General features: G+C 45.6%; 1 protein-coding gene across 2 annotated transcripts in view; it reads right to left on the bottom strand.

The window, feature by feature from the left end:
- EXPH5 (exophilin 5) overlaps window positions 1-12,342 on the bottom strand; it is a 72,735-nt gene extending 60,393 nt beyond the window's left edge. For both annotated transcript variants that reach the window (XM_046017364.1, XM_046017365.1), the window contains exon 1: window positions 11,964-12,342. In XM_046017364.1, the coding sequence (XP_045873320.1) occupies window positions 11,964-12,082 (119 nt within the window). In that variant the 5' untranslated portion in view covers window positions 12,083-12,342. The remainder of the gene's footprint in view (window positions 1-11,963) is intronic.
- Between the last annotated feature and the right edge of the window lie 11,220 nt (window positions 12,343-23,562).

Below are 23,562 nucleotides of genomic sequence, written 5' to 3'. Positions count from 1 at the left end.
GAGCCTGCAGGCCAAGACCTGTCATTTCAGAAGCCGAGAAGATAGCAACTATCTTAGTGTCCAGGTGGGCTCATAGAGAATGGAAGTGCCACACCCACACGAGAAGGCAGAACGAGAGGGTCTGTGGCCCCTGCTCTGGACGCCGTGCCCTACACTTTCCCCCATGAGGTGCTGCTGATTGGATGCCTGACCCCAGGGCAGTCCATCTGCAGGCTGGCCAGAGATGTGTCCTGTGACCCAGCACCGGGCTCTGGAACAGAGAATGCAAAAAGCAGCAGTCCGTCGAAGAATCAAGGGCACGCTGGGAGGAAGAGAGTGTGGGCTATGATACGCGACCAGAGCATGTGGCCGGTCCCTGGAGCTGCTCTGGCTCCCCAAGCCCTTCAAATTTCAGTTTCAGTCCACGCATAACCTTTCTGCAAACCCACTGTACCTTAGGTGCCCTGAGTGACACTCTTCTTTTCTACCTAAAGACCCCGAGTCAGAGGTGCACGACCACCCAGGACGGCAGAGAGAAGCCGCAGCACGGAGAAGCAAGAGCAGAGCAGGGCAACTCCCCAAAGGTGCAGAAGCCAGAGAAACTGTAAAAGAATACAGAATGGGCATGGACAGTAGTCCAGGATAACAGGAAGGAAAATGTGTAAGAATCATCTGGCAGGAAGCAAAGCTTTAGCAGTGTGAGCCTGGGCAGTGAGAAGATGCAGGTGCTCTGGGATTGACAGAAGAAGGCAGCAGGAACGGAGAGAAAAGAACAAGGATCCATGCTGCTGGGGGATGACCTCTCAAGTTTCCTCTCCAGGCTCTAACAATGCATCAGCTGCTTCCAGCTGGAAGACCGCAGGAGACTGGAGAGCAAGAAGACAGAAGAAGGCGGGGTATTCCCGTCCTCCCTCTGCCTCAAGCAGAACTTCTGGCAGTGAATGCCTCCCCCACCAGTCTCCAAATCCCCAGACAGGCCTGTCGTGCTCCCTTACAGTTTCTCTTGGGGGATCCTAGTCCAGGCTTGGATAACACCACTGGCTCCCTTTTCCTCTCCAGCCAGTGGTGCGCCAAAGCTGGCTTGTACAGGCTCAAAAGGGCAGACGGTCACATACTCAGAAATTTTGTAAGCTGGTTGTTAAACCGTTGCTAGCTTGAAATTGGCCAATGCTACAAATTAAGGCTTTTTCTCCAGGGGAGCCGGTTACCAGCACAACACTGCCTCCAGGCTTCCTGCTGGGGTCAGTCCTGGGCTGCCTCACTGTCCCTGATGGGTTTTTCTGCCTCTTTCCATCGCCATGGAACCAATTCATTGCACAACATTCTATTTTAAATAAGGAGTAGTTTCTGTTTTCCTAGTGGGGCCCTGACTGATGTGCAGACAGTGATCTCCTACAGAGCTTAACCAGTTTCCCTGGGAGTGGTAAACATTCAGTTCACAACATGCGAGGTTTTAATTTTGTTTGCTCGTTTGTCCACTAATCCCGTTAATCACATAATCCTTAAAGCAAATTAATTTTGTGATAAATTAAAAACGTATGTCACCCTAGCAAGGCATTGGTTTGACTATCAAAGTAACCAGATGTAAGAGACAATCAGGGGATGCCTGGGTGGCTTAGTTGGTTAAGCATCTGCCTTTGGCTCAGGTCATGATCCCAGGGTCCTGGGATCGAGTCCTGAGTCAAGCTCCCAGGAAGCCTGCTTCTTCCTCTGCCTTTCCCCCTGCTCGTGCACTCTCTTTTCTCTCTCTCTCTTTCTGTCAAATAAATATATAAAATCTTAAAAAAAAAAAAAAAAAGACAACTAGGTCACGTGATATAGATCTCAGGATGAATGGTCTGGCCGGGCTTGGGTCTGCCACCTGGCGTAGGAAATGGGAAGACGAAGGAAGTGAAACGTGACCCATTATCTATGCGTACTAATACATGTGCAAAATCACAGTTCTCTGCACAAAAGCCTTTTCCCTCCAACTTCCTTCTTAGTTCCACGATAGTGGGTGCTGTAGCATTTGCTTCGCCAACACTCTGTGGCTGTTATTGCTTGTTTGTTTGTTCCCCGGTCCTTTTGCTTAAAGGAATAATCATAGGGTCTTGGAAGCAGATGGAGATAAATGGTATCAGGACAATCTGCAAGCCATTTTGGGGAAGGGGAATCAATTCATACAATTATCCTACTTTAAAAATAAAATATATATTGGATCATTAAAAAGTTCATTTTAAAAAAAGATTTTGAAAAGTAGCAGTAAATATTGACCTAATCTAGATGGGAGAACTTTCTAATCTCAAAAAGAAAAAATTTTTAAAATTTGGTACATTTTGTTATATAAAAATGGAGGGGCACCTGGGTGGCACAGTTGGTTGAGCGTCCGACTCTTGGTTTCGCCTCAGGTCACCATCTCACGACTGTGAGATCGAGCCCTGCATCAGACTCTGTGCTCAGCTAGGAGTCTGCTTGAGATTCTCGCTCCCTCCCTCTTGAGCTCTCTCCTTTTCAAACACATAAATAAATCTTAAGGAAAGATTTTTCTAGTGGAAGAAAAATTCCTGCTGCTTTCAGAGAACTAGAAGGGCAAACTGAAAACTGGGAAATATGTTGTAATAAATAGGACAAAAGTCAATTTCCTTAAGAGAGAAACATAAATCGGAAAGAAAAAAACCACACTGAGATTCTATGTCAGACAGTGCTGATTGCCTTCTAGAATCTATTCCCTCCTCCTCTCTGGTTTTGCCATGAGCAGCAAAGTGTTCAGTTCAGAGGAGGGATCACAAATGGTCCAAGCCTAACATCTGAATCCCATTTCTTGATTTCCCAATTCCCTTGCAGTGAGGGTGGCCTTATAACCTGGTTCTGGTGAATGAGACATAGGGAGGAATCGGGTGGGAGGGCATCTGGAAAAGCTTTTACTCTCATGGTAAAGCACAAGCATAACTGGCTCCACCACAGCCCATTCTTCCTGTCTGGAACAGGAATGCAATGTTCAGAGCAGTTGCAGCCATTTTGTGCTGTAAGACACCATCCTGACAGCCTAAAGCACTAAACCATCTACTGCTTGTCTACTTCCAGAGATCTTTTAATATCAGAAAAGTGTATTTCCAATTTGTTAAAACCATGGTAAAATCTGTTATATATGACAAGAAGCATTCTGAATATAAATCCTGAAATAGGGGCACCTGGGTGGCTCAGTGGGTTAAGCTGCTGCCTTCAGCTCAGGTCATGATCTCAGGGTCCTGGGATCGAGCCCCACATCAGGCTCTCTGCTCAGCAGGGAGCCTGCTTCCCTTCCTCTCTCTCTGCCTGCCTCTCTGTCTACTTGTGATCTCTGTCTGTCAAATAAATAAATAAATCTTTAAAAAAAAAAATCCTGAAATAAAAATGGGCAAAAATATGAATAGACAATTCATAAATCATGAATTGTAAATGAGTCATAAACATAGGGAAAAAGTTGAAATTCATTATAACCAGTGCTAGACATGAAATCTAGTTAAAAAAAAGTTTTCTTGACTACAAAATTAACAAAGATTAAAAAAAAACAAAACCAATAATATCATCCAGTGCTGAGGTGGGTCTGGTAAAATAAGGGGCTTCTCACACTGCCAGTCAAGGTGAAATATGGTAGAACATTTTTTGGGGGGACGTAATCTGGTAACATGTAACAAGAATTTAGAAAATATAAACTAAGGATTCGACTTTGTGTAATTTACCCTAGGGAGACAATTTATTTTTTTTTTTAAGATTTTTATTTATTTATTTATTTTACAGAGAGATAGAGCATAAGTAAGTAGGCAGAGAGAGAGGGAGAAGCAGACTCTCCACTGAGCAGAGAGCCTGATTCGGGGCTTGATCCCAGAACCCTGGGATCATGACCCAAGCCGAAGGCAGCCATTTAAACTGACGGAGCAACCCAGGCGCCCCCTAGGGAGACAATTTAAATTGAATTAAGGATGTAATCACAAAGGTTTGTCACAGTATTATTTAATAAAGCAATAAGAAATTTTAAAAAGTAAGAAAAAATCAAAGTGGTTAATTAATTTAATTAATAATTAAATTCTAAAATATATACAGTAGAATAGTCACAAAAAATAACACCAGAACCTTTCTTTGGGAAGTGGGGAGTTTGGTCACTGCTGGCCCCCGTCCCTTCTTTCATCATTAGAAAGTCTGACACACGGTGCGATGAGGAAACTGGCTCCTCTGGTAGGCCACGCTGATATTTTAAGTATGACCTTCAAATAGGGCCATTGGCAATGCCAACAAGGACACATTCCTGGAAAGGAGAGTGAGGCGAGCCTACAGCTCTCGAATACTGTGGCCCATGCAGAACTAACTGCAGGAGAAAAGACCTGAATTGATTCAGCGAGAGTCTCGGCCAGCTGATTCTGTTCTAAGACTCAAGTGTGCTAACAGAGAGAAACGTGTTTTCTGACTAACCTTAACCTGACCTTCTTTGTCTTTGGTTTCCCCAAGTCTTTCCTTCCCTTACTTTGTACTCCTTCACGGACGTAAGTTAAGGTCCATTTCATTAGAAATGGAGCATCTCCTATCTCCATCCCTAAGACAATCTTCAGCCACATGGAAGTCAAGACTGATCTACAGAAGGCAACACACCAAGAATACATTAACATTACAATATGCATGAAACATTAGAAAGAAAAGGGTGGAAAAACATTCAGGTATTTTTTTTTTAAAACAAATCGTTTCAAAAGATATACTTACAAAGTTAAAAAAAACATAGCCAAACATTTTGTATTTCCTTATTATCCAAAGAAACAGCCACCATTTTTTAGTTAACCTATGATAATTCTAAGAAATAAAATAATTGTAAAACGGTTAGAGTCCCTTTAAATACCATGCCCAAGAGAGAGCCGCCATTAACAGTCTGGAGCACATCCTCACAGAACGCACACAAGCCTCCTAAAACATAACTGGTTGCCTGTGATGTTTCCCATGTATGGCCGATCCCACTAGTGACACCCTAGCATCCCTTATGCCCTTTTCCTTGATAATAACTTTCGGTCAGACACAGGGCAACCTAGCACTATATGTGCTCTCACGTCATGCTCAGTGGAAGAAAGAGCTTTAACGTGGAGACATCTCAGTGCCGTCACGGGCGAGGTGGGCAGGGTGTGGCTACTCACGGCACCCTCTTCGGGCTCTGTGTGGGAGGCAGGGTTGCGTAGTAATTAATGCAGGTGCAGTTCTCAAATCCAGCACTTCTGCAGCAATATCTCCATCAGCTTCCTTCTCCTCCCTGAGCTCCCTCAGCAGAAAGGAGATAAAAAATGTCCCTTCCCTCAGGCTGTTGTGGGAATTAAATGAGCAAACGCACTGGGAGAGTTTGGCACAGAGCGAGGCTAAGCAAGCGTTCGCTATCACTACTGGGCTTACCATTCGCTTTTGAAAAAGACCGAAGTGCCTGTTCTGTCGATTATGAGACTAAAAACACACAGATAGGAAAGACCTGGAAAGCTACAGGACTTCTAATGTCACACAGCCTCCGAAGGACACTGCCCCCAAACCTCGGGGTATGAGACTATAACATGACAGTAGTTCCGCAAGTACTGCCATGGGAGACCAAGCCACGGCCGTCACGAGACGGGAGGGGATGTGTGAGAGAAAGAGCTCCCCGAGGATTAAAGGAATGAACTAAACTGGCTGTTCCTGGAAGCTGCAGGCATGAGAGATCCATGTGAATCCCACACCACGTTAAGAACACACAGGCCTACATGGCAGTCCTGTAAATTCTGGATGGTTCTCGTGGTCCCTTTCTGGAGGCCACACGGGGTTGCTGGAGGGCAAGCTATAGTTACACGAACACTTCCTCTTACCAACAACCAAGAACGTTCATAGACCCACGCCACCTGGGGCAGAGTCTGGGTTTTATTTTCTACTGGGCCGACCCAGGGTCTGGCACATGGTAGACATCCCATAACTAGGAGCCCGATGTTTCCTGGAAGTCTCTCTGTGAGCCAGAGGCAGGCGTCACAGGCTGCTCGAGTAGAAGACAAGCAGAAAGTCTAGGGCAGGAGACTGTGTATCTGGCTTTTAACCTCTCCGGGTTGTTCAGCGTCCACGGCTGCCAGCACGCCGCCATTTGGAAACACACCGTCCCCCGGGATAAGCCACCGCTACTAAGTTCTGGAAAATCTTCCTGGGCTGCAGCCTTGCCACTGGACTCAGTCTAAACTTAGACATGCCATTTCACCGCTTGATGACATCAGGCGCTGTGGTGCCTTATACTTTATAAGTCTTCTGCGAGAGGAAAAATAACTATTTTTTAATTTATTGATATCTCTTCTGTGAGCTGAGTGCTTGATATAATCTCTTGATACTTTCTATTTCAGTTACGTTTATGAGACCGGAGTGGGTGAGCTTGGGGGATGCCGGGGGGGTGACAAGTAGGGAGTCGTGTTTTTCAAAGATCTGTGACAAAGATGCTTTTCAGATTTTATATATTAAATATGTATATCTACACACAAACATGTACAGATATACAGTATACTATGTGTATTTGTGTATATACATGTACACACACACACACACAATTTTCTACAAGGTGTGAGAGAAGTATGGGCAAAATTTCCACCGGCCACTAAACTGTGATTCAAACTCTCAGCCATTCTTTTCTCACTGAGCCTGGAAACACAGCCTGTGTCGGGTCTGAGAAGTCATTCCCAAGTCAATAGCCCCAGGAAAACCCCTTTCTACAAGAAGAGGAACTGCCAGATTGGAATTTCAGCGATTAATTTCTGCCTCTTGAACTGGCCTTCAAAGTATTTCTGTAGGACGGATTCCAGACTCCCAGGACAGAACCGGATCAATGTAACAGAGACTGTCGGGTCTTCCAGGGTTCGGAGGAGGGAGGAATCCCGTCCGGCTGGGCAGAGGGTCGGAGGGAAGCACACTGAGAGTGAGGAGTGAGGAGAGAAGCTAGGACTGCAGAAGCCTCTGAGTCCGGCCTGTGCAGGCCGTGAATCCCCCCATCAGATTTTCTCCGGAGGCCTATTACAGGCAGGAACCTTGCCTGTCCATGGTGTCTCGGTCGTTAAGCCAGGAAATCCACTACTCTTGCTTTCATCTGCCCTCCTAGGACCTTGGCAGCTTGGCAGGTGCCCAGCATTCCTGCCCAGCCGACCACGGGTCCCTTCCCCATCCTGGCAGTCGTAGGCTCCAGGGAGACAAGAAGCAAGCCCCGACTGCCCAGCAAACCTCCACGGCCTGTTCGCCATGTACCAGGAGCTGTGTCGGGCCCTAGAGATTCACCAAAAGAAGAAGCATAGATTTTTGCCCTTTTTTGGTTGTTGTCGTTGCCTATTTTGCCTATTTTCAAGACACAGCAGTAACACACATGTGATATTCTGTGTTCTGCTTTTTCACAGAACAATGCCTCCCATGCATCATTTTCCCACAGTTGCATCTGCGATAAGCTTGAGGTGTCTATACAGCCTTGACAACAAGGTAGCCAGAAAATGTAAAATTTAAATAAAACACTGGGTAAGATACAATTATCTCCATAACTGTCCATTATAAATGGCTGTGCTTTAATCGGCTGTTTAGATTTGAAACGTGGTGCTATTTTGCTATTATTTTCCCACTACTTTGCTATTTTGTAATACTGCAGTGAATATCTGTGGGTATATGTTCTTTTTTTTCCTCAGGGAAAAAGATATACAGTATACAGATAGCGGAAAGAACATATATTTTAGAGCCAGATAGATCTGGGTTCAAATTCTAGCTCTGTCGGTTAGGATCTATGTGACCTTGGGCAAGTTCCTTCACCTCAAAACACTTGGGTTTCCCTTCCGTACAAAGCCATCAGTACTACTTATCCCAAGTGATAGGGGTGAGGATTCCTTCATGCTAACCAGTAAAATCATTTTGAGATAGATCAGGATTTAAATTCTGGCTCTCCTGCCTACCTGGGACAAGCTACTCAACTTCTGTTAAGCTGTTTCCCTCTCTGTGAAATGGAAATTCAAATGTGTACGCAATGACGTTCTTGGGACAATTAATTAAATACATATGATGTGTTGAGTACACCGCCGAGTACACCATAGGGGATCGATAAAAGTGAGCTGTCATTATCACAGTAATTACTATTATTACATAAAAAGGCAGCCCCTAATAAATGCTGGTACCTCAGACTCCTACTAATGAGAGATATCCAAGAATCGGAGACTGGGTTAAGGGTAAGGCATATGTTCATAAGCAGCACCACACTGTACACGGAAAGAACCGCACACCACCAACAGCATGATGAATCTATCCACTTCACGGCCATCCTCACCGGCAATTTTTATTCTGTTATTTTTAAATACTTGAATTTTCACTTCCTTATTACTGCAAGGGTGACCATTTTCCCATCACGTTTTGTTTCCTGTTGGGATATCTCCTAGCATGAACACCTTATTTCTACCTTGTGCCTGTTTATCAGTTTGAATCTTGGTGTTTTTCTTCAATATTTGAATAAGCTCTTTATGTATCAGGGACATAATATTTAATGCAAATACTTTCCAGAGAGGGCTGGTACCGATGCGGGAAGACCAGGGCTAGATCTGTGTGTTGAGGAGCATTTCTACGGGTGGGGCTGTTAGGTCTTGCGTGGGGAACTCAACTACCCCCCATCAATCTCTGGGCATCTCCAGCCCCACATGACACTGTAGTTCTAGGTTTCTAACCAAAGATCATTCTTAGTTGTCTCGTAGACACTTCAAGCCTATCATAGACATAATTAAACTCCTCAGTCGTCCCCCAACTAGCAAACTTTCCAAACTTCTCCGTTTGGTCCCTTAATGTCCTAGCCAAGTTATCTGGCTATTGTTTCTCATTGCAAGTACCCTCTCTGCCCACCCCATTTTCCAAAGTTTGCGTTAGACCACTTCACTTTAAGGAAAGACCTACATGAGTCCCTGTTTTGGCCAACCAAATGGAATCCGAAGAGCATTTTTACTTTTACGGAAAAAGGTAAAAAGCCAAACTAGAGTCTAGCCTACGTTTGGGAGGGAGGCAGCCCACAGCCCAAGCAGCCAGAATGGCATACTGCCCAGCTCCTTCTCAAAGGAGCCACACTCAGCATCTCAGCACCAAAGCTGCAATGCCTTTTTTCCCCAGTGGTTTATCTTTTTTTAAACTTTTTAAAAAGATTTTATTTATCAAGAGTGGGAAGGGGCAGAGGGAGAGAGAGAATCTCAACCAGACTCCATGCTGAGTGTGGAGCCCTACAAGAGGCTGGAGCTGACCACCTGAGATAAGGACCAGAGCTGAAATCAATCCGGATTCAGAGGCTCCAGCCATGGAACCGCTCAGGCGCCCCCAAGCTGCCGCAGTTCTGAATTGTGTGAACGAACATCTGTGCTTTATCTCTATTTATTTCGTGCATCCTTTATCAAAGATGCATCCTACAGTTTCAGAAAAGCCTAAAAGACGTTATTTTTGGTGTCTGGGAATGCTCAAAAAATTTTCCATATGAACTCTTGGTAATCGCTTCTTCCCTTTATGCTGTGTGGGCTTGTGAAGCTTTCTTAGGAAATGCTTTATTTTTGGATAACGGGGAAAATCTGCAGAGCACAAAGCCCTCCCAGTCTCTCACATGGGTTCGTGGTACAGTGTCCTAAGTAATACTCTTGTATGAGAAGTCACGTGTTCTGACTTTTGATTTGGAAAATATGATCATACATATCAAGAAAAAGAGCTAAGGCAGCCAAGTTGACATGTTATCTCGGGCCTTTTTCACATGCCCGCGTCTGCTACTGAAACCCATGCACGTGAGCTGGTACTTAAGCAGAACAACGCCCAGGAGAGGGCTATCCAGAGATGGGTGTCTGACTGTGGGATTTGGGAATTAACCAGGGGGAAGGAAAGTACTAGAAATAACTGTCTTCAGCATTTGGCCCAAGTGTCCGCTGTCCTTCAATATTTTTGTATTTTAATGGTGACATTTTTTAAATTATTGGGGGTAATTATTTGTAACAGTTTAATCGTTAGCAGTATTGATTTTGTCTTAGTATTACACCTTTTTCTGTGCATGCCCCAGTTATGATACGAGGGCCACGCTATCAGAAAGGGTGTTTCAACGTTCCTCCTGAGGGCCAACCCAATGGCTTTGCCCCCTGTGTGTAGTTCCAGGTCCCCCTAAGGGCAGCTGTCCTGGGCACCACAAGCTGCTACTGGGGAAACACAACAGAACAAGCAGCAGTTCAGATATAAAAAATCAAAATTCCCTTGACTGAAAATTAAACCAAATAACCTCACTATTTCTAAGACCACAGTTCATGAGGAGCACGTTGATAGTAACATCCTAAGTGGAAGCTTCCCCCTGTCGTTTCCTAATTCTCCCCTCAGTTTCCCCAAGAATACATACTGGATCATGGATGAAGCCCCGGCCTTCTAGAGACAACAAAAACACCTCCAAGGACACACACTGAGAGCCACCAGTCCCTTAGTCCTTTTGGAAAATGTGTTGAAAACAAACTGCATACAATTCTAAAGTTCTCCTTCCCGAGGCTGGGTGTGCCTGCGTGTGGGGCACGTGCATACGTGTGGGTCCACACACGTGGATGCGTGTGGGTGTGAACACAACGTGCCCACACAGTGAGGAAATGATGGAGCCTATTTTTCTAAAAGCAGAGTACGATGGCATGAAATACACATCCTCACCCGTCCAGTACTGGTTACTCCCCACAGGAGCTGAATCTGCTGAGAGGAGCGAAGACAGGCCTTTGAGCCCGGTGTATTCTAACTGCTTCTACAAAGACCAACGGGGGTTTTCCTATGTGAAGAGTATCTTTGGAGGGTTTGGTGGGGGGGTGGGGGTTGGCTAGTGCAATCTTTGGAAAGAGTTGGGAACCTAGAAGCGACATCACCAAGAAGTTGCTCGCAAACAAAACGGCTTTCTAAATTCCAGTCCAAGATGTACTTTTGGTCCGAGAGTGATGCCCAGAAACGCCTTCCACAGGCAACTGGAGAAAGCCTTGAGGGGGTCTATTCTAGAACTGACGAGCAAGTCGTTCTATTCATTCCAGGACCACACTTTCCCACCAGGAAAACTGGTTGATTTACATCCCAGGCAATTACCGGTCGATACAGTTCTCAGGTATCTAACCCCCACCCGTAACACTGCATGGCAAGGTCAAGAGTGAAATTTCGCAGCAACCTCCCAGGAGCGCCACGCGCAAGGAGGCCGGCCCAGCCCAGCCGCTCCGCGCGCCCCAGTGCGAGGCCGGCCCGCCCCACCGCACCGCCAGTTCCTGGAACGCGGGCCTTTAGGGTGGGACCCCTTCGCCGCCAGGGAGATGCCGCCTCGCCGGGGCGCCGCGGACGGTGGGCGGGGGGTGAAAAGGGGCGGCTCTGGGGTCGCGGGCGAGTGTGCGGGGCGAGGGCGGACCGCGGGGAGGACCCGGGCAAGGAAGCACGTGCGTGCGCTCGGGCCAGGGTTCCGCCCCCTTTCACCCGCCCACCGGGCCTCCGCGACCGCCCGGGGGACACCTGAGCGCGCCGCAAGGCGTCGTCGGCTGCCCCCACAGTCGTGACCCAGCGGCCGACCGCCGCCCACGTGCGTGTCCCGCCCGGGGCGCCTCAGCTCCGCGGGACCCATTCCGGGAGAAACGCTCCGGAAAACCTGCCAGCACGGCGAGGGCAGGGTCGCTCCGCAGCGCCCACAGCCCCGCAGGCTGGCGGGCCGGGGATGCCGCGCGTGGGCAGAGCACAGCCGGGCTCCCCGCGGCCCGTCAGAGAGTCGCCGAGCGCAGCTTTCCCTCGCGGATGCTGCGCGTCCCGGGCCGCGACAGGTGCGCCGCCAGGGCTCCGCGCCTCCCACCGCGCGCGCCGGGAGGTCGGGTAGGGGGGCCCCGCGCGCGCCGGGAGGTCGGGTAGGGGGGCCCCGCGCGCGCCGGGAGGTCGGGTAGGGGGGCCCCGCGCGCGCCGGGAGGTCGGGTAGGGGGGCCCCGCGCGCGCCGGGCCCCTGCAAGACAAAGGAGCTCGTTCTCTACCTGATCCTGTCCTTCTCTGCCCTCTGGAGCTCCTCATTTCTCTCCAGCACCTGGAGGATCTTCCTGGCCTCCTCGTCATTTAAGAAGCTGAAATCAAAGCCCTGAGGAGCTTCCGTCATGTTCTCTACCGTGCGTGAATGGAGCTCCTCGGCGCCTCCTGTTACGAAGACATTTTTCAAGGCAGAGAAGACCAGTTTCAGGAACTTGATCCCGGAGCCAATAAGAAGTCCGCCCCTTTGAAAATCTACAACCACGAACTTCGGGAACGGCCCACACCTACGGGGCTCACTTCGACAACACCTTAACGGCAGGGCAGTGTCTGCCTCTCCAACCGAGACGCAGAGCGATCGGCGGCGCCGGCGGAGGGAACCAATCCCAGTGCAAAGGGAGGGCCCTTGGGCGGCTCTCCTCCCCCCGCCCCTCCACCGCCGATCACACTTGTTAAAGGAACAATCCTGCCTCTTTGGGCGCGGAGACGAGGCCCCAACCTAAGTTCCGGCGCCAACGTAGTGTTTGTTTTGGCGGGTAGTGTTTGCTCTCAGAACTCCAGCTGGACTAACAGAAGGAGTGAAAAGGAATGAGATCCACAGCTAATCCTTTTCAGTAAAGAGCTCAGGGAAGGAGAGTTGCAGTGGGACCTTTAGATCTGGTACAAGAGTCCCGTTTGAAAGACCCAGAAGGGCTGAACCATATGGACAGGAGACTGAGGTCTGAACCAGAAACAAGGGCTAAATCGACTCCATCCCTGGAAATGAGTTCTTCCCCAAGCCTCCCATCCCGCAGACATCCCCAACTCATCCTCCTGCAAAAGTCATTATCGAGCTTTAGGAAAACAAAACAAACAAGCAAAAAAACTAAAAACTTTTAAAAACCTCAAGATGGTTTATGGTATCTTAGGAGGAGACAGCCCGCGGGCAAGGGATGATGAAAATCACCTGTTTGTAGTTTTCTCTAAGATTTGATAATCTTCTTAATAATTTCAGAGATGTCACTCAAGTGCCACTTTCAAACACCTAATCCTCTGACTAAAGAAAATGTAATCCTTTGAAACCACAGAAACAGCTTTCCTAGAAAGTATTTTTCAGAGATAGGAGGGAAGTTTCTTTTTTTTTTAATCTCCATTTTTTAAAATAATTTTTTATTTTTTAATTAACACATAATGTATTATTAGCCCCAGGGGTACAGGTCTGTGATTCGCCAGGTTTACACGCTTCACAGCACTCACCATAGCACATACCTTCCCCAATATCCATAACCCTCTCCTTAGCCCCCTCCCCCCTGCAACCCTCAGTTTGTTTTGTGAGATTAAGAGTTTCTTATGGTTTGTCTCCTCTTGTTTCGTTTATTCCTTTCCTACCCCCCAAACCCCCCACATTGCCTCTCAACTTCAGGATGGAAGTTTCTAAATGTATTCGTATGTATATACGTTTTAGAAAGTGTTGTCGTGTGAGCACAGGTGTACAGGAGTGCCTGGCTCCAGAGGTCCCAGACAGACCAGATTCGGCCACTGGCCACTAACAAATTCCAAAGGCAGAGAAATGAGTGGCGGTGAAACAAAAAGGGACTTATTCTGGTGAGGCCAACTCTGGGAAGACAGAGCACTATAGCATCTCAAAGGCTGCCTCCATAGTACTGAAAATACTCACGGGTTTAGATAAGAAAACTGTGGAAGAAAGATCAGTGGGGAATGCAGGTGGGCCGTCAAGGTCAGGTGGGTCACGGTCTTGGGGTCAGTGTCATGCAGGGTCTTGCTGGCTCAGGATGGTCCTCCCTGCTTAGAGGGTAGTTCAGGCCCCACCCGGGGAGGCTTTGCTCTCAGGGTCTTTCACCTGAGTTAAGAGATAAACTGGAAAGAACTTAGAAAGTACAGACACTATAGAATGGAGACGGTGGAAGTTCCTCTTTCAGCATCAAGCCTTTGGCAGAAAACGTGTTTCTTTCGTCTTAACTTTTGGCACAAAACTAATTTTGTCAGATCAATTTGCCTGCCCCAGAGCCTGCCTTTGGTTGCTCCTTACACCGCGGTGAGCACCGCTAACATTTAAAGTGTACTTCCACAGGTATTGTCTCTCTTCATGGCAAATGGACCCAATGAAGATTTTGTATCTGTAACAAAAGCATAATGTCAAAAATGACTATTTACGTCTTGGCCTCTGAGTCCTCTCCTCACTTTGATCATTGTTACATAAGATGTGCCTGGGCAGGTCCCCATTCAAATAGTACCTTTCCGTGGGTGGCTGTTTGTTACTTCTCTGAAGCAGGAACCAGCTGGGTTCACTAATGCTGATTAACACACAGAACTTCTTCTAAAATAGTCTGTGTTAGTGAGGGTGGATTAGGAGTGTGGCTTATATATGATCTCTATTTTTTCTACTCGGTAATGTGTTCATTTCTTCCACATACATACGGGATTTCTTCATGTGGGCACTGGTAGGCTTTTATCCTGTTCCTGGTGTGTATCAGTGAATGGATTTCAACTTCCACGTCCTGGTGCCTCCTTTCGAGGGCACTGTACACTCCGAAGAAAATTCTCCTTGTCTCTGGGAAGTTTATAATGCAGTGGGGGAGGTGACACAGATAGAAAAAGGACTACATGACAAGAACACAATAAATGTATCAAGACAATTCTAGTAGAGGACAGAAAGAAGTTCGTTCCAGCTGAGTGGATCAGGGAGAGGACACGGTATTTGGGTTGTAACATGAAGGCCCAGATTTCAACAGGAAGACATGAAAGACAGTGGGAAGAGATGTGTGTCTCATCTAGGCCAGGAGAACAGTGCACCGAAGAGCAGAAGTACTCCAGGAATCTGCTCATAATCCCTCAACTCCTCTGACGAATGGCCAAAGTGAGCAAAATTTGGGGAGCTGGAAAATATAGGGGCTTGTCCAGGGATTGGCAAATGAGCTGTTTTGGCTAGAGTGGACATTCTACATCAGGGTGATATTGGGACCACCATAACGAAGAAGGGGTTGAAAAACACGGACTAGTGCATAGGACTTATGTAGAGAGAAAGTAAGGCTGTGACTCGACTGTGAATGCCATCCGTGCTCAGGAATCTGGACTGCATTGTGTAGGCCATGAGAAGTCAAGAGAGGTTTTGAGGATGACAGTGGTTTTCTTTGAAACCGAATGCTGGGGACAGTGCTCTGGTAGCAGCAGATGAGGAAGAGTAGAAGCAAGATGGTGACAAGGTCCCCACCGTGCTGGAACGCTGAGGCAGGAGACAGGGGAAGAGAGACCCTAAACCAAAGCAGTGGGCGTGGGCATACGAGAGGGTTAGACTCCAAAGACGTGGAGTGGGGATGAGAACCTGGCTGGTTCAGTCAGGAAAGCAAGTGACTCTTGATCTCCAGGTTGTTCGAGCCTCATGTGGGGTGTAGAGATTAATTAAAAATAAAATCTTAAAAAAAAAAAAAGCCAAAGACATTGGCTGGACTTTGAAACTCATCAGGTCGGAGGGTTAAGAAAGAAGGAGTTGGAAAGATGATGCAAGATTTCAGAGAAGAGTCTGGAAGGAGAGAAGTCTCTTTGATGATAGGTGAAGCATAAGGTTTGTAAAACTATCAGGAGTTCAGTTTTATACATAAAGATTTTGAGAGGAGCACCGGGGGGGGGGGGGGCTCAGTGGGTTAAGCATCTACCTTCGGCTCAGGTCATGATCTCAGGGTCCTGGGATCAGAGTCCCATGTTGGGCTCTCTGCTCAGCGGGGAGCCTACTTCTCCCTCTCCCTCTCCTGCTGTGCTTTCCCTCTCTCTCTCTCTCTCTCTGTCAGATAACTAAATAAAATCTTTTAAGAAAAGAGTCTGAGGTAGCCTGCAATTTGTGTACTTGGGGATACGCAGCAAAAGTAAGAAATCTGGGACTGGGAATTCTTGAAATAGGGATGGAGAAGTAGGTGTGGAAGTCTTCTGCTCAGACATGATTGCCACAATCCTGCAGCCAGATAGGACGGCCTGAGCAGAGCGTGGACGGAGAGGAGAGGCTGAGTTCAGAACCTTGAATGGCCACATCGCACATCAGCACCGAGGCATGCTTCTCGGAGCCCAATGGGGCATGTGATTGAAGAAATTCTACACTGAAGTTCTATACTAAGACATTTGCAAGGCGTTAGGGGTTGCCCAGGATCTGTGGACTGTAAACTTAGTGACTTTAAAGTCAGAGTAGTTTTCAAAGTGTGGTTTCATGGGCTCATTCTGTCACGCCCAAACAGCCCTTTCCAAGCTCAGTATTTGGTAACCTTGGCAACCTCTCGCCCCGCCTTTCAACTGGAGAGATATTCATCAATTTGTTTTTTAATAGCAACAGCTGGATAGGTAGCGATAATCTTTAGAAATCTCCTGTCTTCTCCAGTCTGAGCAGAGGGCTTAGCGGTTTTTCTTCCCAAACACTTAATGCAGCCAAGAGAACCTCTGATCTATCGTGTACTTGACCACATGTCTGAATTGTTGCCACCTAAAGTCACCTGCGACTCCAGCAGGCCATTGAAAATCATCTCGGTAGACTGGGAGTTGTTTTCCCGGAGGTTTCTGCCCTGCCCCCAGCAGGCTACGGGGTAAGTCTGGGAGCTAGCTCCCAGTTAAACAAGCAAATACAAGTCCTCTCGAATGTCAGGCGTTGGTAACAGGTCTTTGTTAGTAAACAAGAGACGTGAAACTCTGAGAAGGGAGTGCTCACAGATGTTCCTTTGCGCTCTCACCATTCTATTTGTTCAATGGATAGCTTTGCAAATCCTGGTAGGAAACTCTTTTTTTTTTTTTTTTGCTTCCCCCTGAGGCATCAGTTCTGAACCCACCCAAGCAGAATAAAGATTCCAGGGAGAACAACAGCTCCAACTCTCTGAAAGTTAGTTTTGTTTGTTTTTGTTTTTCTACAAAAGGAAGGATGGCAATAGAACCCACTTTGTAAGATTATTATAGAAAGTGACGGAGATGATGCACATCAGTTAACAAGGTCAGTGCTCAGTAAATAGTAGCTATGAGTAATATTCTTTGCACACAGAACAGCCTACAATTTTAAAACTAACATTTTTGCTGACTTCGAAAGCATGACTTTATAAAAGTTTGGGCAAAACTGAAAAATAAAAGCAAGAGTCAAACAGATGGAAATCAAAATATCTCAGCTCGGGGGCGCCTGGGTGGCTCAGTCGGTTGAGTGTCTGACTCTTTATTTTGGCTCAAGTCATGATCTCAGGGTCATGAGATCGAGCCACCCATCCGGCTCCACGCTCAGTGGGGCGTCTACTTGCGATTCTTTCTTCCTCTCCCTCTGCCCTCCCCCTACTTGCGCACAGACACGTGCACTGTCTCAAATAAATAAATAAATAAATAAAATATTTTTTAAAAAAATCTCAGCTTCCTTACTGGTAAGTTAACAGAAAAATATGACTTGGCTCAGGGAAATGGACCCAGTAGTGCTACCCTTCGCAGGCTACATCTTGGGGCAGAGCACCAGAGGGAGGTGTGGCTCTGGGGAGTAGATCTAATCAGTGTCAGGAAGGTGATAGAAGAATGCCATCGAGTGCTTCAAGCTTTCTGATGGATTAATTCCATCCAGTCCAAAAGCGTGGATCAAGAAGTTTCCTACACTTACCACCCTCCAGTCCGATGACTTAGTCCTCCTCCGCCCTAAGGAGAAAGTAAGGACCAGGGAGAGAGGCAGTCATTAAAGTCTCCTCACAGAAGAATGAGGCAATGGTTGTTCGTTATAGAAAAACATAAGAATATGGAAAAGAGGGGCACGTGGGTGGCTCAGTGGGTTAAAGCCTCTGCCTTCGGCTCAGGTCATGATCCCAGCGTCCTGGGATCGAGCCCCGCATTGGGCTCTCTGCTCAGTGGAGAGCCTGCTTCCCTTCCTCTATCTCTCTGCCTGCCTCTCTGCCTACTTGTGATCTCTGTCTGTCAAATAAATAAAATCTTTAAAAAAAAAAAAGAATATGGAAAAGAGGGAAGAAAGCATCAATTATCTATGATCCGACTACTAGTTTCTTTATTATTATTTTTATTTGCATCATTACATACTCCCCTTTTTTAAATGTATCCAAAGAATGGCATTATATTAAATGGTCTTCTATAATGTCCCTTTTCATGGTTGCATAGATTTCCTAGGATAAGGAAGTATCATGATCCTTTGAATAATAGAAACATTATGCAAAATTCATAAAGACTTCTGGAGTGTTAGGCACCTGGGTGGCTCAGTTGGTTAAGTGCCTGCCTTCAGCTCAGGTCATGATTCTGGGGTCCTGAGATGGGGCCCCCAGTCAGGCACCCCGCTTAGGAGGGAGTCTGCTTCTCCCTCTCTCCCAGCAACCCCCCCCCACCTCATGCTCTCTCCCTCTCTCAAATCAATAAATAAAACTGCTTTTAGAAAAAGTCTTCTGGAGTGTTTGAACAAGTCACTGAACCTTGACGTGACAGTGTAAGTATGGTTCTAAAACTTAGAGTATCATATAAGACAAGGGGATAAAGGCCTTGTGTTCTCTCATGTCAGAAGTCAATATATGCAAGGTCTGGCTCTCAAAATCTGCAACACAAAACCCAAGAAATCTGACCAAATCTAGGAATGGAACAATACACCCTTACTATTCATCCCAGTCCCAGATATTCAATTCTGCTTCCTCTCTCCTCCACATCCTAAGGGGCTATCAGGGTTCTTATTTGATCTGAAGGATGCAGGAGGGAAACAGGGGACTCTGAGATTTACACAAACACCCTAGACTCTACTGCAAAACTCAAGAGGTAAAACATTTCCCAAGGCATTATATGAATTACTATCACCCCGACAGCCACACTTGAGAAAGCTAGGTCGATAAATAAACACATAAAACCCCAAACACAGTACACTTTCCCTTGTGGCTATAGATGGAGGAAAAATCCCAAGGAAAATGCCAGTATATCAAAGATAGAATGAATTCAAAATGACTAAGTAGAGTTTATCCAGAAATGTGAGAATATTTTAATATTAACATATTTTCAAAAGAAGAATATCATGTCATTAAAACTCTGATGAAATTTTAAGACTACTTTGGGGGCGTCTGGGTGGCTCAGTGGGTTAAGCCTCTGCCTTCAGCTCAGGTCATGATCCCAGGGTCCTGGGATGGAGCCCCACATCGGGCTCTCTGCTCGGCGGGGAGCCTGCTTCCCCCTCTCTCTGCCTGCCTCTCTGCCTACTTGTGATCTCTCTCTGTCAAATAAATAAATAAAATCTTAAAAAAAAAAAGACAAAAAAGACGGACACCCTGAACACTGGAGAGTAATTGGAAATCTGAAGGGAGTCATGAATCCAACCTTGGTAACAGCCAGGTGAAGTGCTTTCCAAGAGGAGGCCAAGTGCAAAGAAGTTGAGGGGGGAGAGAGACTGAAACTCCGGGCTGACGTCTCTGGACATGGTGGTAAATGGGAGTGTAGGGAGGGGAGGGAAGGTTGGCCTGATAATACAAGCAAGTCAGGCCAAGGCAAGGGACTTTAGATCTTCTTCAAAGAACATAGGCTAAGAGTCAGGAGTCCTTAGTTCAAGCTCTGTTTACACAATTTACTAGCTGTGTGACCTTGGGTGGTTATGTCCCACTTGCTTATCTGTGAAGTGAGAGTAATAATTGTATCCACCTCATAAGATTGTGGAGTTAAATGTGATAATGTATGTAAAGCACTTAGCACATAGTTCTAATGCAATAATGTGGGAGACAGAGACAGGCACAGAAAATGTCCTCCCAGCCAAGTAGCTGGTTGGATTCTGCTATTTACTCCTCACACTTGGCCAGCTTCCAGGATGAGAAGAAATTTCCAGATACTATCACTTGTCTCTCTGCTTCCAAGATGGAGGAAATCTTACTTGTGCACAGAACTCACCTCAAATCATTTGAGACATAAGTATTAAAATAGTTTTAATCATAAACAAGCACGGTGAGAGAAAAGATATTTATAATCCTGTCATCCTAATTCAAGGGGTATTTTTCTCATGTTTGAATGTCATCCTAAAGTTCTTGCCCATGTATGTGGGTGGGTGGGTGGGTGAAGATAGTATTATAATCACAACTGTATACACCCACACACATGCTTATTTATTCCTCAATTGTAGTCACAGCAAACATTTTGATAAAGGCTTTTAATACTGTTACTAAAAGACCGTTGTAGAAGATGCTTTCACAATCTAGTGGGATCAAAAAATAATCTTGGAGATTCTTTGAAAACTTTAATCTGTTTTACTAAAAAAAGATGATTGATGTTTCTTATAATACTCAGTCACCAGTTGGAGCAGTTTACAGTATTCATTCTTCGGAAATTCTTACAACAACTCTGCGTACCTCTGCTACGTTGGCTTTTCCTTTCAGAAGAAGGTGCCCTTCCAATAACAATTTCTAAGTACACATCAAGGGACATCTGGAAAAGAAATCAGTGCTCTGTATTAGAAATGTCCATCAGAATGAAATGAGTGAGGAACACCTGTGGCTCAGGTGTCAAGAGTCTGCCTTTGGCTCAGGTCATGATCCCAGGGTTTTGAGATCAAGCCCCGCATGGCACTTCTCCTCAGTAGGAAGCCTGCTTCTCCCTCTCACCTGCCTTCTGCCTGTGTTCCCTCTCTCCGAAATAAATATATAAAATCTTAAAAAGAAAAAAAAAAGAGGGTGCCTGGGTGGCTCAGTGGGTTAAAGCCTCTGCCTTCGGCTCAGGTCATGATCCCAAGGTCCTGGGGTTGAGACCCGCATGGGGTTCTCTGCTCAGCAGGGAGCCTTCTTCCCTTCCTCTTTCTCTGTCCCGCCTCTCTGCCTGCTTGTGGTCTCTGTCTGTCAAATAAATAAATAAAATCTTAAAAAAAAATAATGAAATGAGTGAGATCAAAAACTACATTTTCCTTTCCCTATCCACTGGTGCGTAACAGCCTCTTTGCAACCTCTAATTAAGCGGACCATTATGGTTAATTAATATACCACATATCTAATCAAATGGGACTCAGACTAAACTGGAAGCTTTTTCAAAATTTGTGCGTTTTATGGAACAGAATAGAAAACCCACAGATAAACCCACAATTATATGGTCAGTTAATCTCCAACAAAGGAAGAATGAATATCCAGTGGAAAAAGACAGTCTCTTGAACAAATGGTGTTGGGAAAACTGTAGCATGACAAGCAAAAGAATGGACCACTTTCTTACACCAGACACAAAAATAAACTCAATGGATTAAGGACCTAAATGTGAGATTTGAAACCATAAGAGTCCTAGAAGAGAACACAGGCAATAATTTCTCTGACACTGGTTATAGCAACTAGATGTCTCCTGAGGCAAGAGAAACAGAAACAAAAACAAATTATTGGGACTACACCAAGATAAAAGCTTCTGCACAGCAAAGGAAACAACCAGTAAAACTAAAAGACGACCTACTGAATGGGAGAAGATATTTACAAGTGACATATCCAATAAAGGGTTAGAATCCAAAATATATAAAGAACTTCAACAACTCAACATCCAAAAACTGAATAGTCCAATTAAAAAATGGGCAGAAGACACGAACATTTTTCCAAAGAAGGCATCCAGATGGCCATCAGACACATGAAAAGATGTTCAACGTCACTCATCATCAGGCAAATGCAAATTAAAACCACAATGAAGTATCACTTCACATCTGTCAGAATGGCGGAAATAAAGAACACAAGAAACAACCGGTGTTGGGGAGGGTGTGGAGAAAGGGGAACCCTCGTGTGCTGTTGGTGGGAATGCAAAGTGCTACAGCCACTCTGGAAAACAGGATGAGGTTCCACTAGAAGTTAAAAATAGACCTACCTTATGATCCAGTAACTGCACTACTGGGTATTTACCCCCCAAATACAAAAGCACTAACTCAAAGGGATACATGTACCTTTGTGCTTATAGCAACATTATTTACAATAGCCAAAGTATGGAAGCAGTCCAAGTGTCCATCAATAGATGAGTGGATAAGGAAGATGTGGCAGGCATATACATACATATATATAATTCCAATATTAGCCATAAAGAGAATGAAATCTTGCCATTTGCACAACATGGATGGAGCTAGAGAGTATTGTACTAAGTGAAACAAGTCAGCAAAAGCCAAATATCATGTGATGTCACTCCTATGTGGAATTTTAGAAATAAAGCAAATGAGCAAAGGAAAAAACAAGAGATAGAGACAAACTAAGAAACAGATTCTTGACTATAGAGAACAAACTGATGGTCACCAGAGGGCTGTGGGTGGGGGATGGGTGAAACAGGTGAAGGGAACTTAGGGTACATTTATCATGACGAACACTGAGTCATGTGCAGAATTGTTGAATCACTATATTGTGCACCTGAAACTAATATCACACTGTATGTTACCTACACTGGAATTAAAATTTAAACCTCAATTTAAAAAAAAAATCTGTGCATTTAAAGAGTTTATTAATATATTTGGAATTTTTGCTTATTGATTTAAAAACCCCTGTTTTAAACTAGATAAAATGGTTATGTTTCACGTGACTAGCATAGTACCAAGATTGCAATCCTTCAAAACTTGTATTGTGATTTAAGTAGGCAATTCATTAAATGGAATTTAATAATTTCATTTCTTGCTTCTAAATTCCTTTCTAGGACCAAGCTAGTGTCTGACTGGAAGGGTTTATGCAGAGCTAACTAATCAAGTCTTCCCTAACTTAACCTCTGTAACTGAATTTGGTTGTATTCTAAATACTTTTGGGTCTTCATTGTCTCTGCTAGTCATTTGTTCTCGTTTGTGGGGCAGGCTTGCAATGGTGCTTAAACCACCCAAATTTCAGGATTCTAGCCATTACCTCTATCATGGCAACTGATTATTTTTCCTTGGTTCTATTTTCTATTTTGCCTGGTCAGCAGTTTATTGTTACTATAAACTGAATGTTTGTGCCCCACAAAATTTGTGTGTTGATACCTAGTCCTTAATGTGATGGTATTGGGAAATGGGGCCTTTGGGAGGTGATTAGGCCACGAGAGTTGAGCCCTTATGAATGGGAGTAGTGCTCTGGGAAGGAGACCCCAGGAAGCTCCCTACTGGGAAAGAGACCCCAGGAAGCTCCCTAGGGCTTCCACCTTTTGAGGACACAGCGCGAAGATGGCTGTCTACAAACCAGGAAGTTTTCCTCACCAACCACTGAATCTGCTGACGCCTTGATCCTGGACCACCCAGCCTACAGAACTGTGAGAAATAAATTTCTACTGTTTCTAGGCCACCCAGTCTATGGTATTTTGTTATAGCAGCCCAAACATGCCAAGACAATCGTTAAGAACCATGTTGGATGACAAGTCCAATGTTGCGAAGGGACTTCACACAAGATAATGATCCCTAAGCTTCTACATATGAGCAATCGAAAGAACACAGGAAGTCGCTGCTCTGGATTCAGAAACATGCTAAATCCTCCGGCAAAGCCTGTGGACGGGAAAGAATTGTCTGCCCTAGAGTGACTTCCCGCAATGAACAGAACAGTCCTCCTGAAGGTAAAACTATGCTGTATTTGCCTGTTGCCCTTGAGTTAGATTGTCTGACTTAAGTACAACTGCACAGAAATCAATACCCTCTTGAAATGGAGTCTGCTAGGTCTTGCTAAATCCTATTAAACTAATTATTGTGTGGAT

This window comes from Meles meles, chromosome 8, assembly GCF_922984935.1.
Source record: "Meles meles chromosome 8, mMelMel3.1 paternal haplotype, whole genome shotgun sequence".
NCBI classification, from domain to species: domain Eukaryota; kingdom Metazoa; phylum Chordata; class Mammalia; order Carnivora; family Mustelidae; genus Meles; species Meles meles.
The sequence above is the reverse complement of the archived record's forward strand: the minus strand, read 5'-3'. Positions and strand labels throughout refer to the sequence as shown.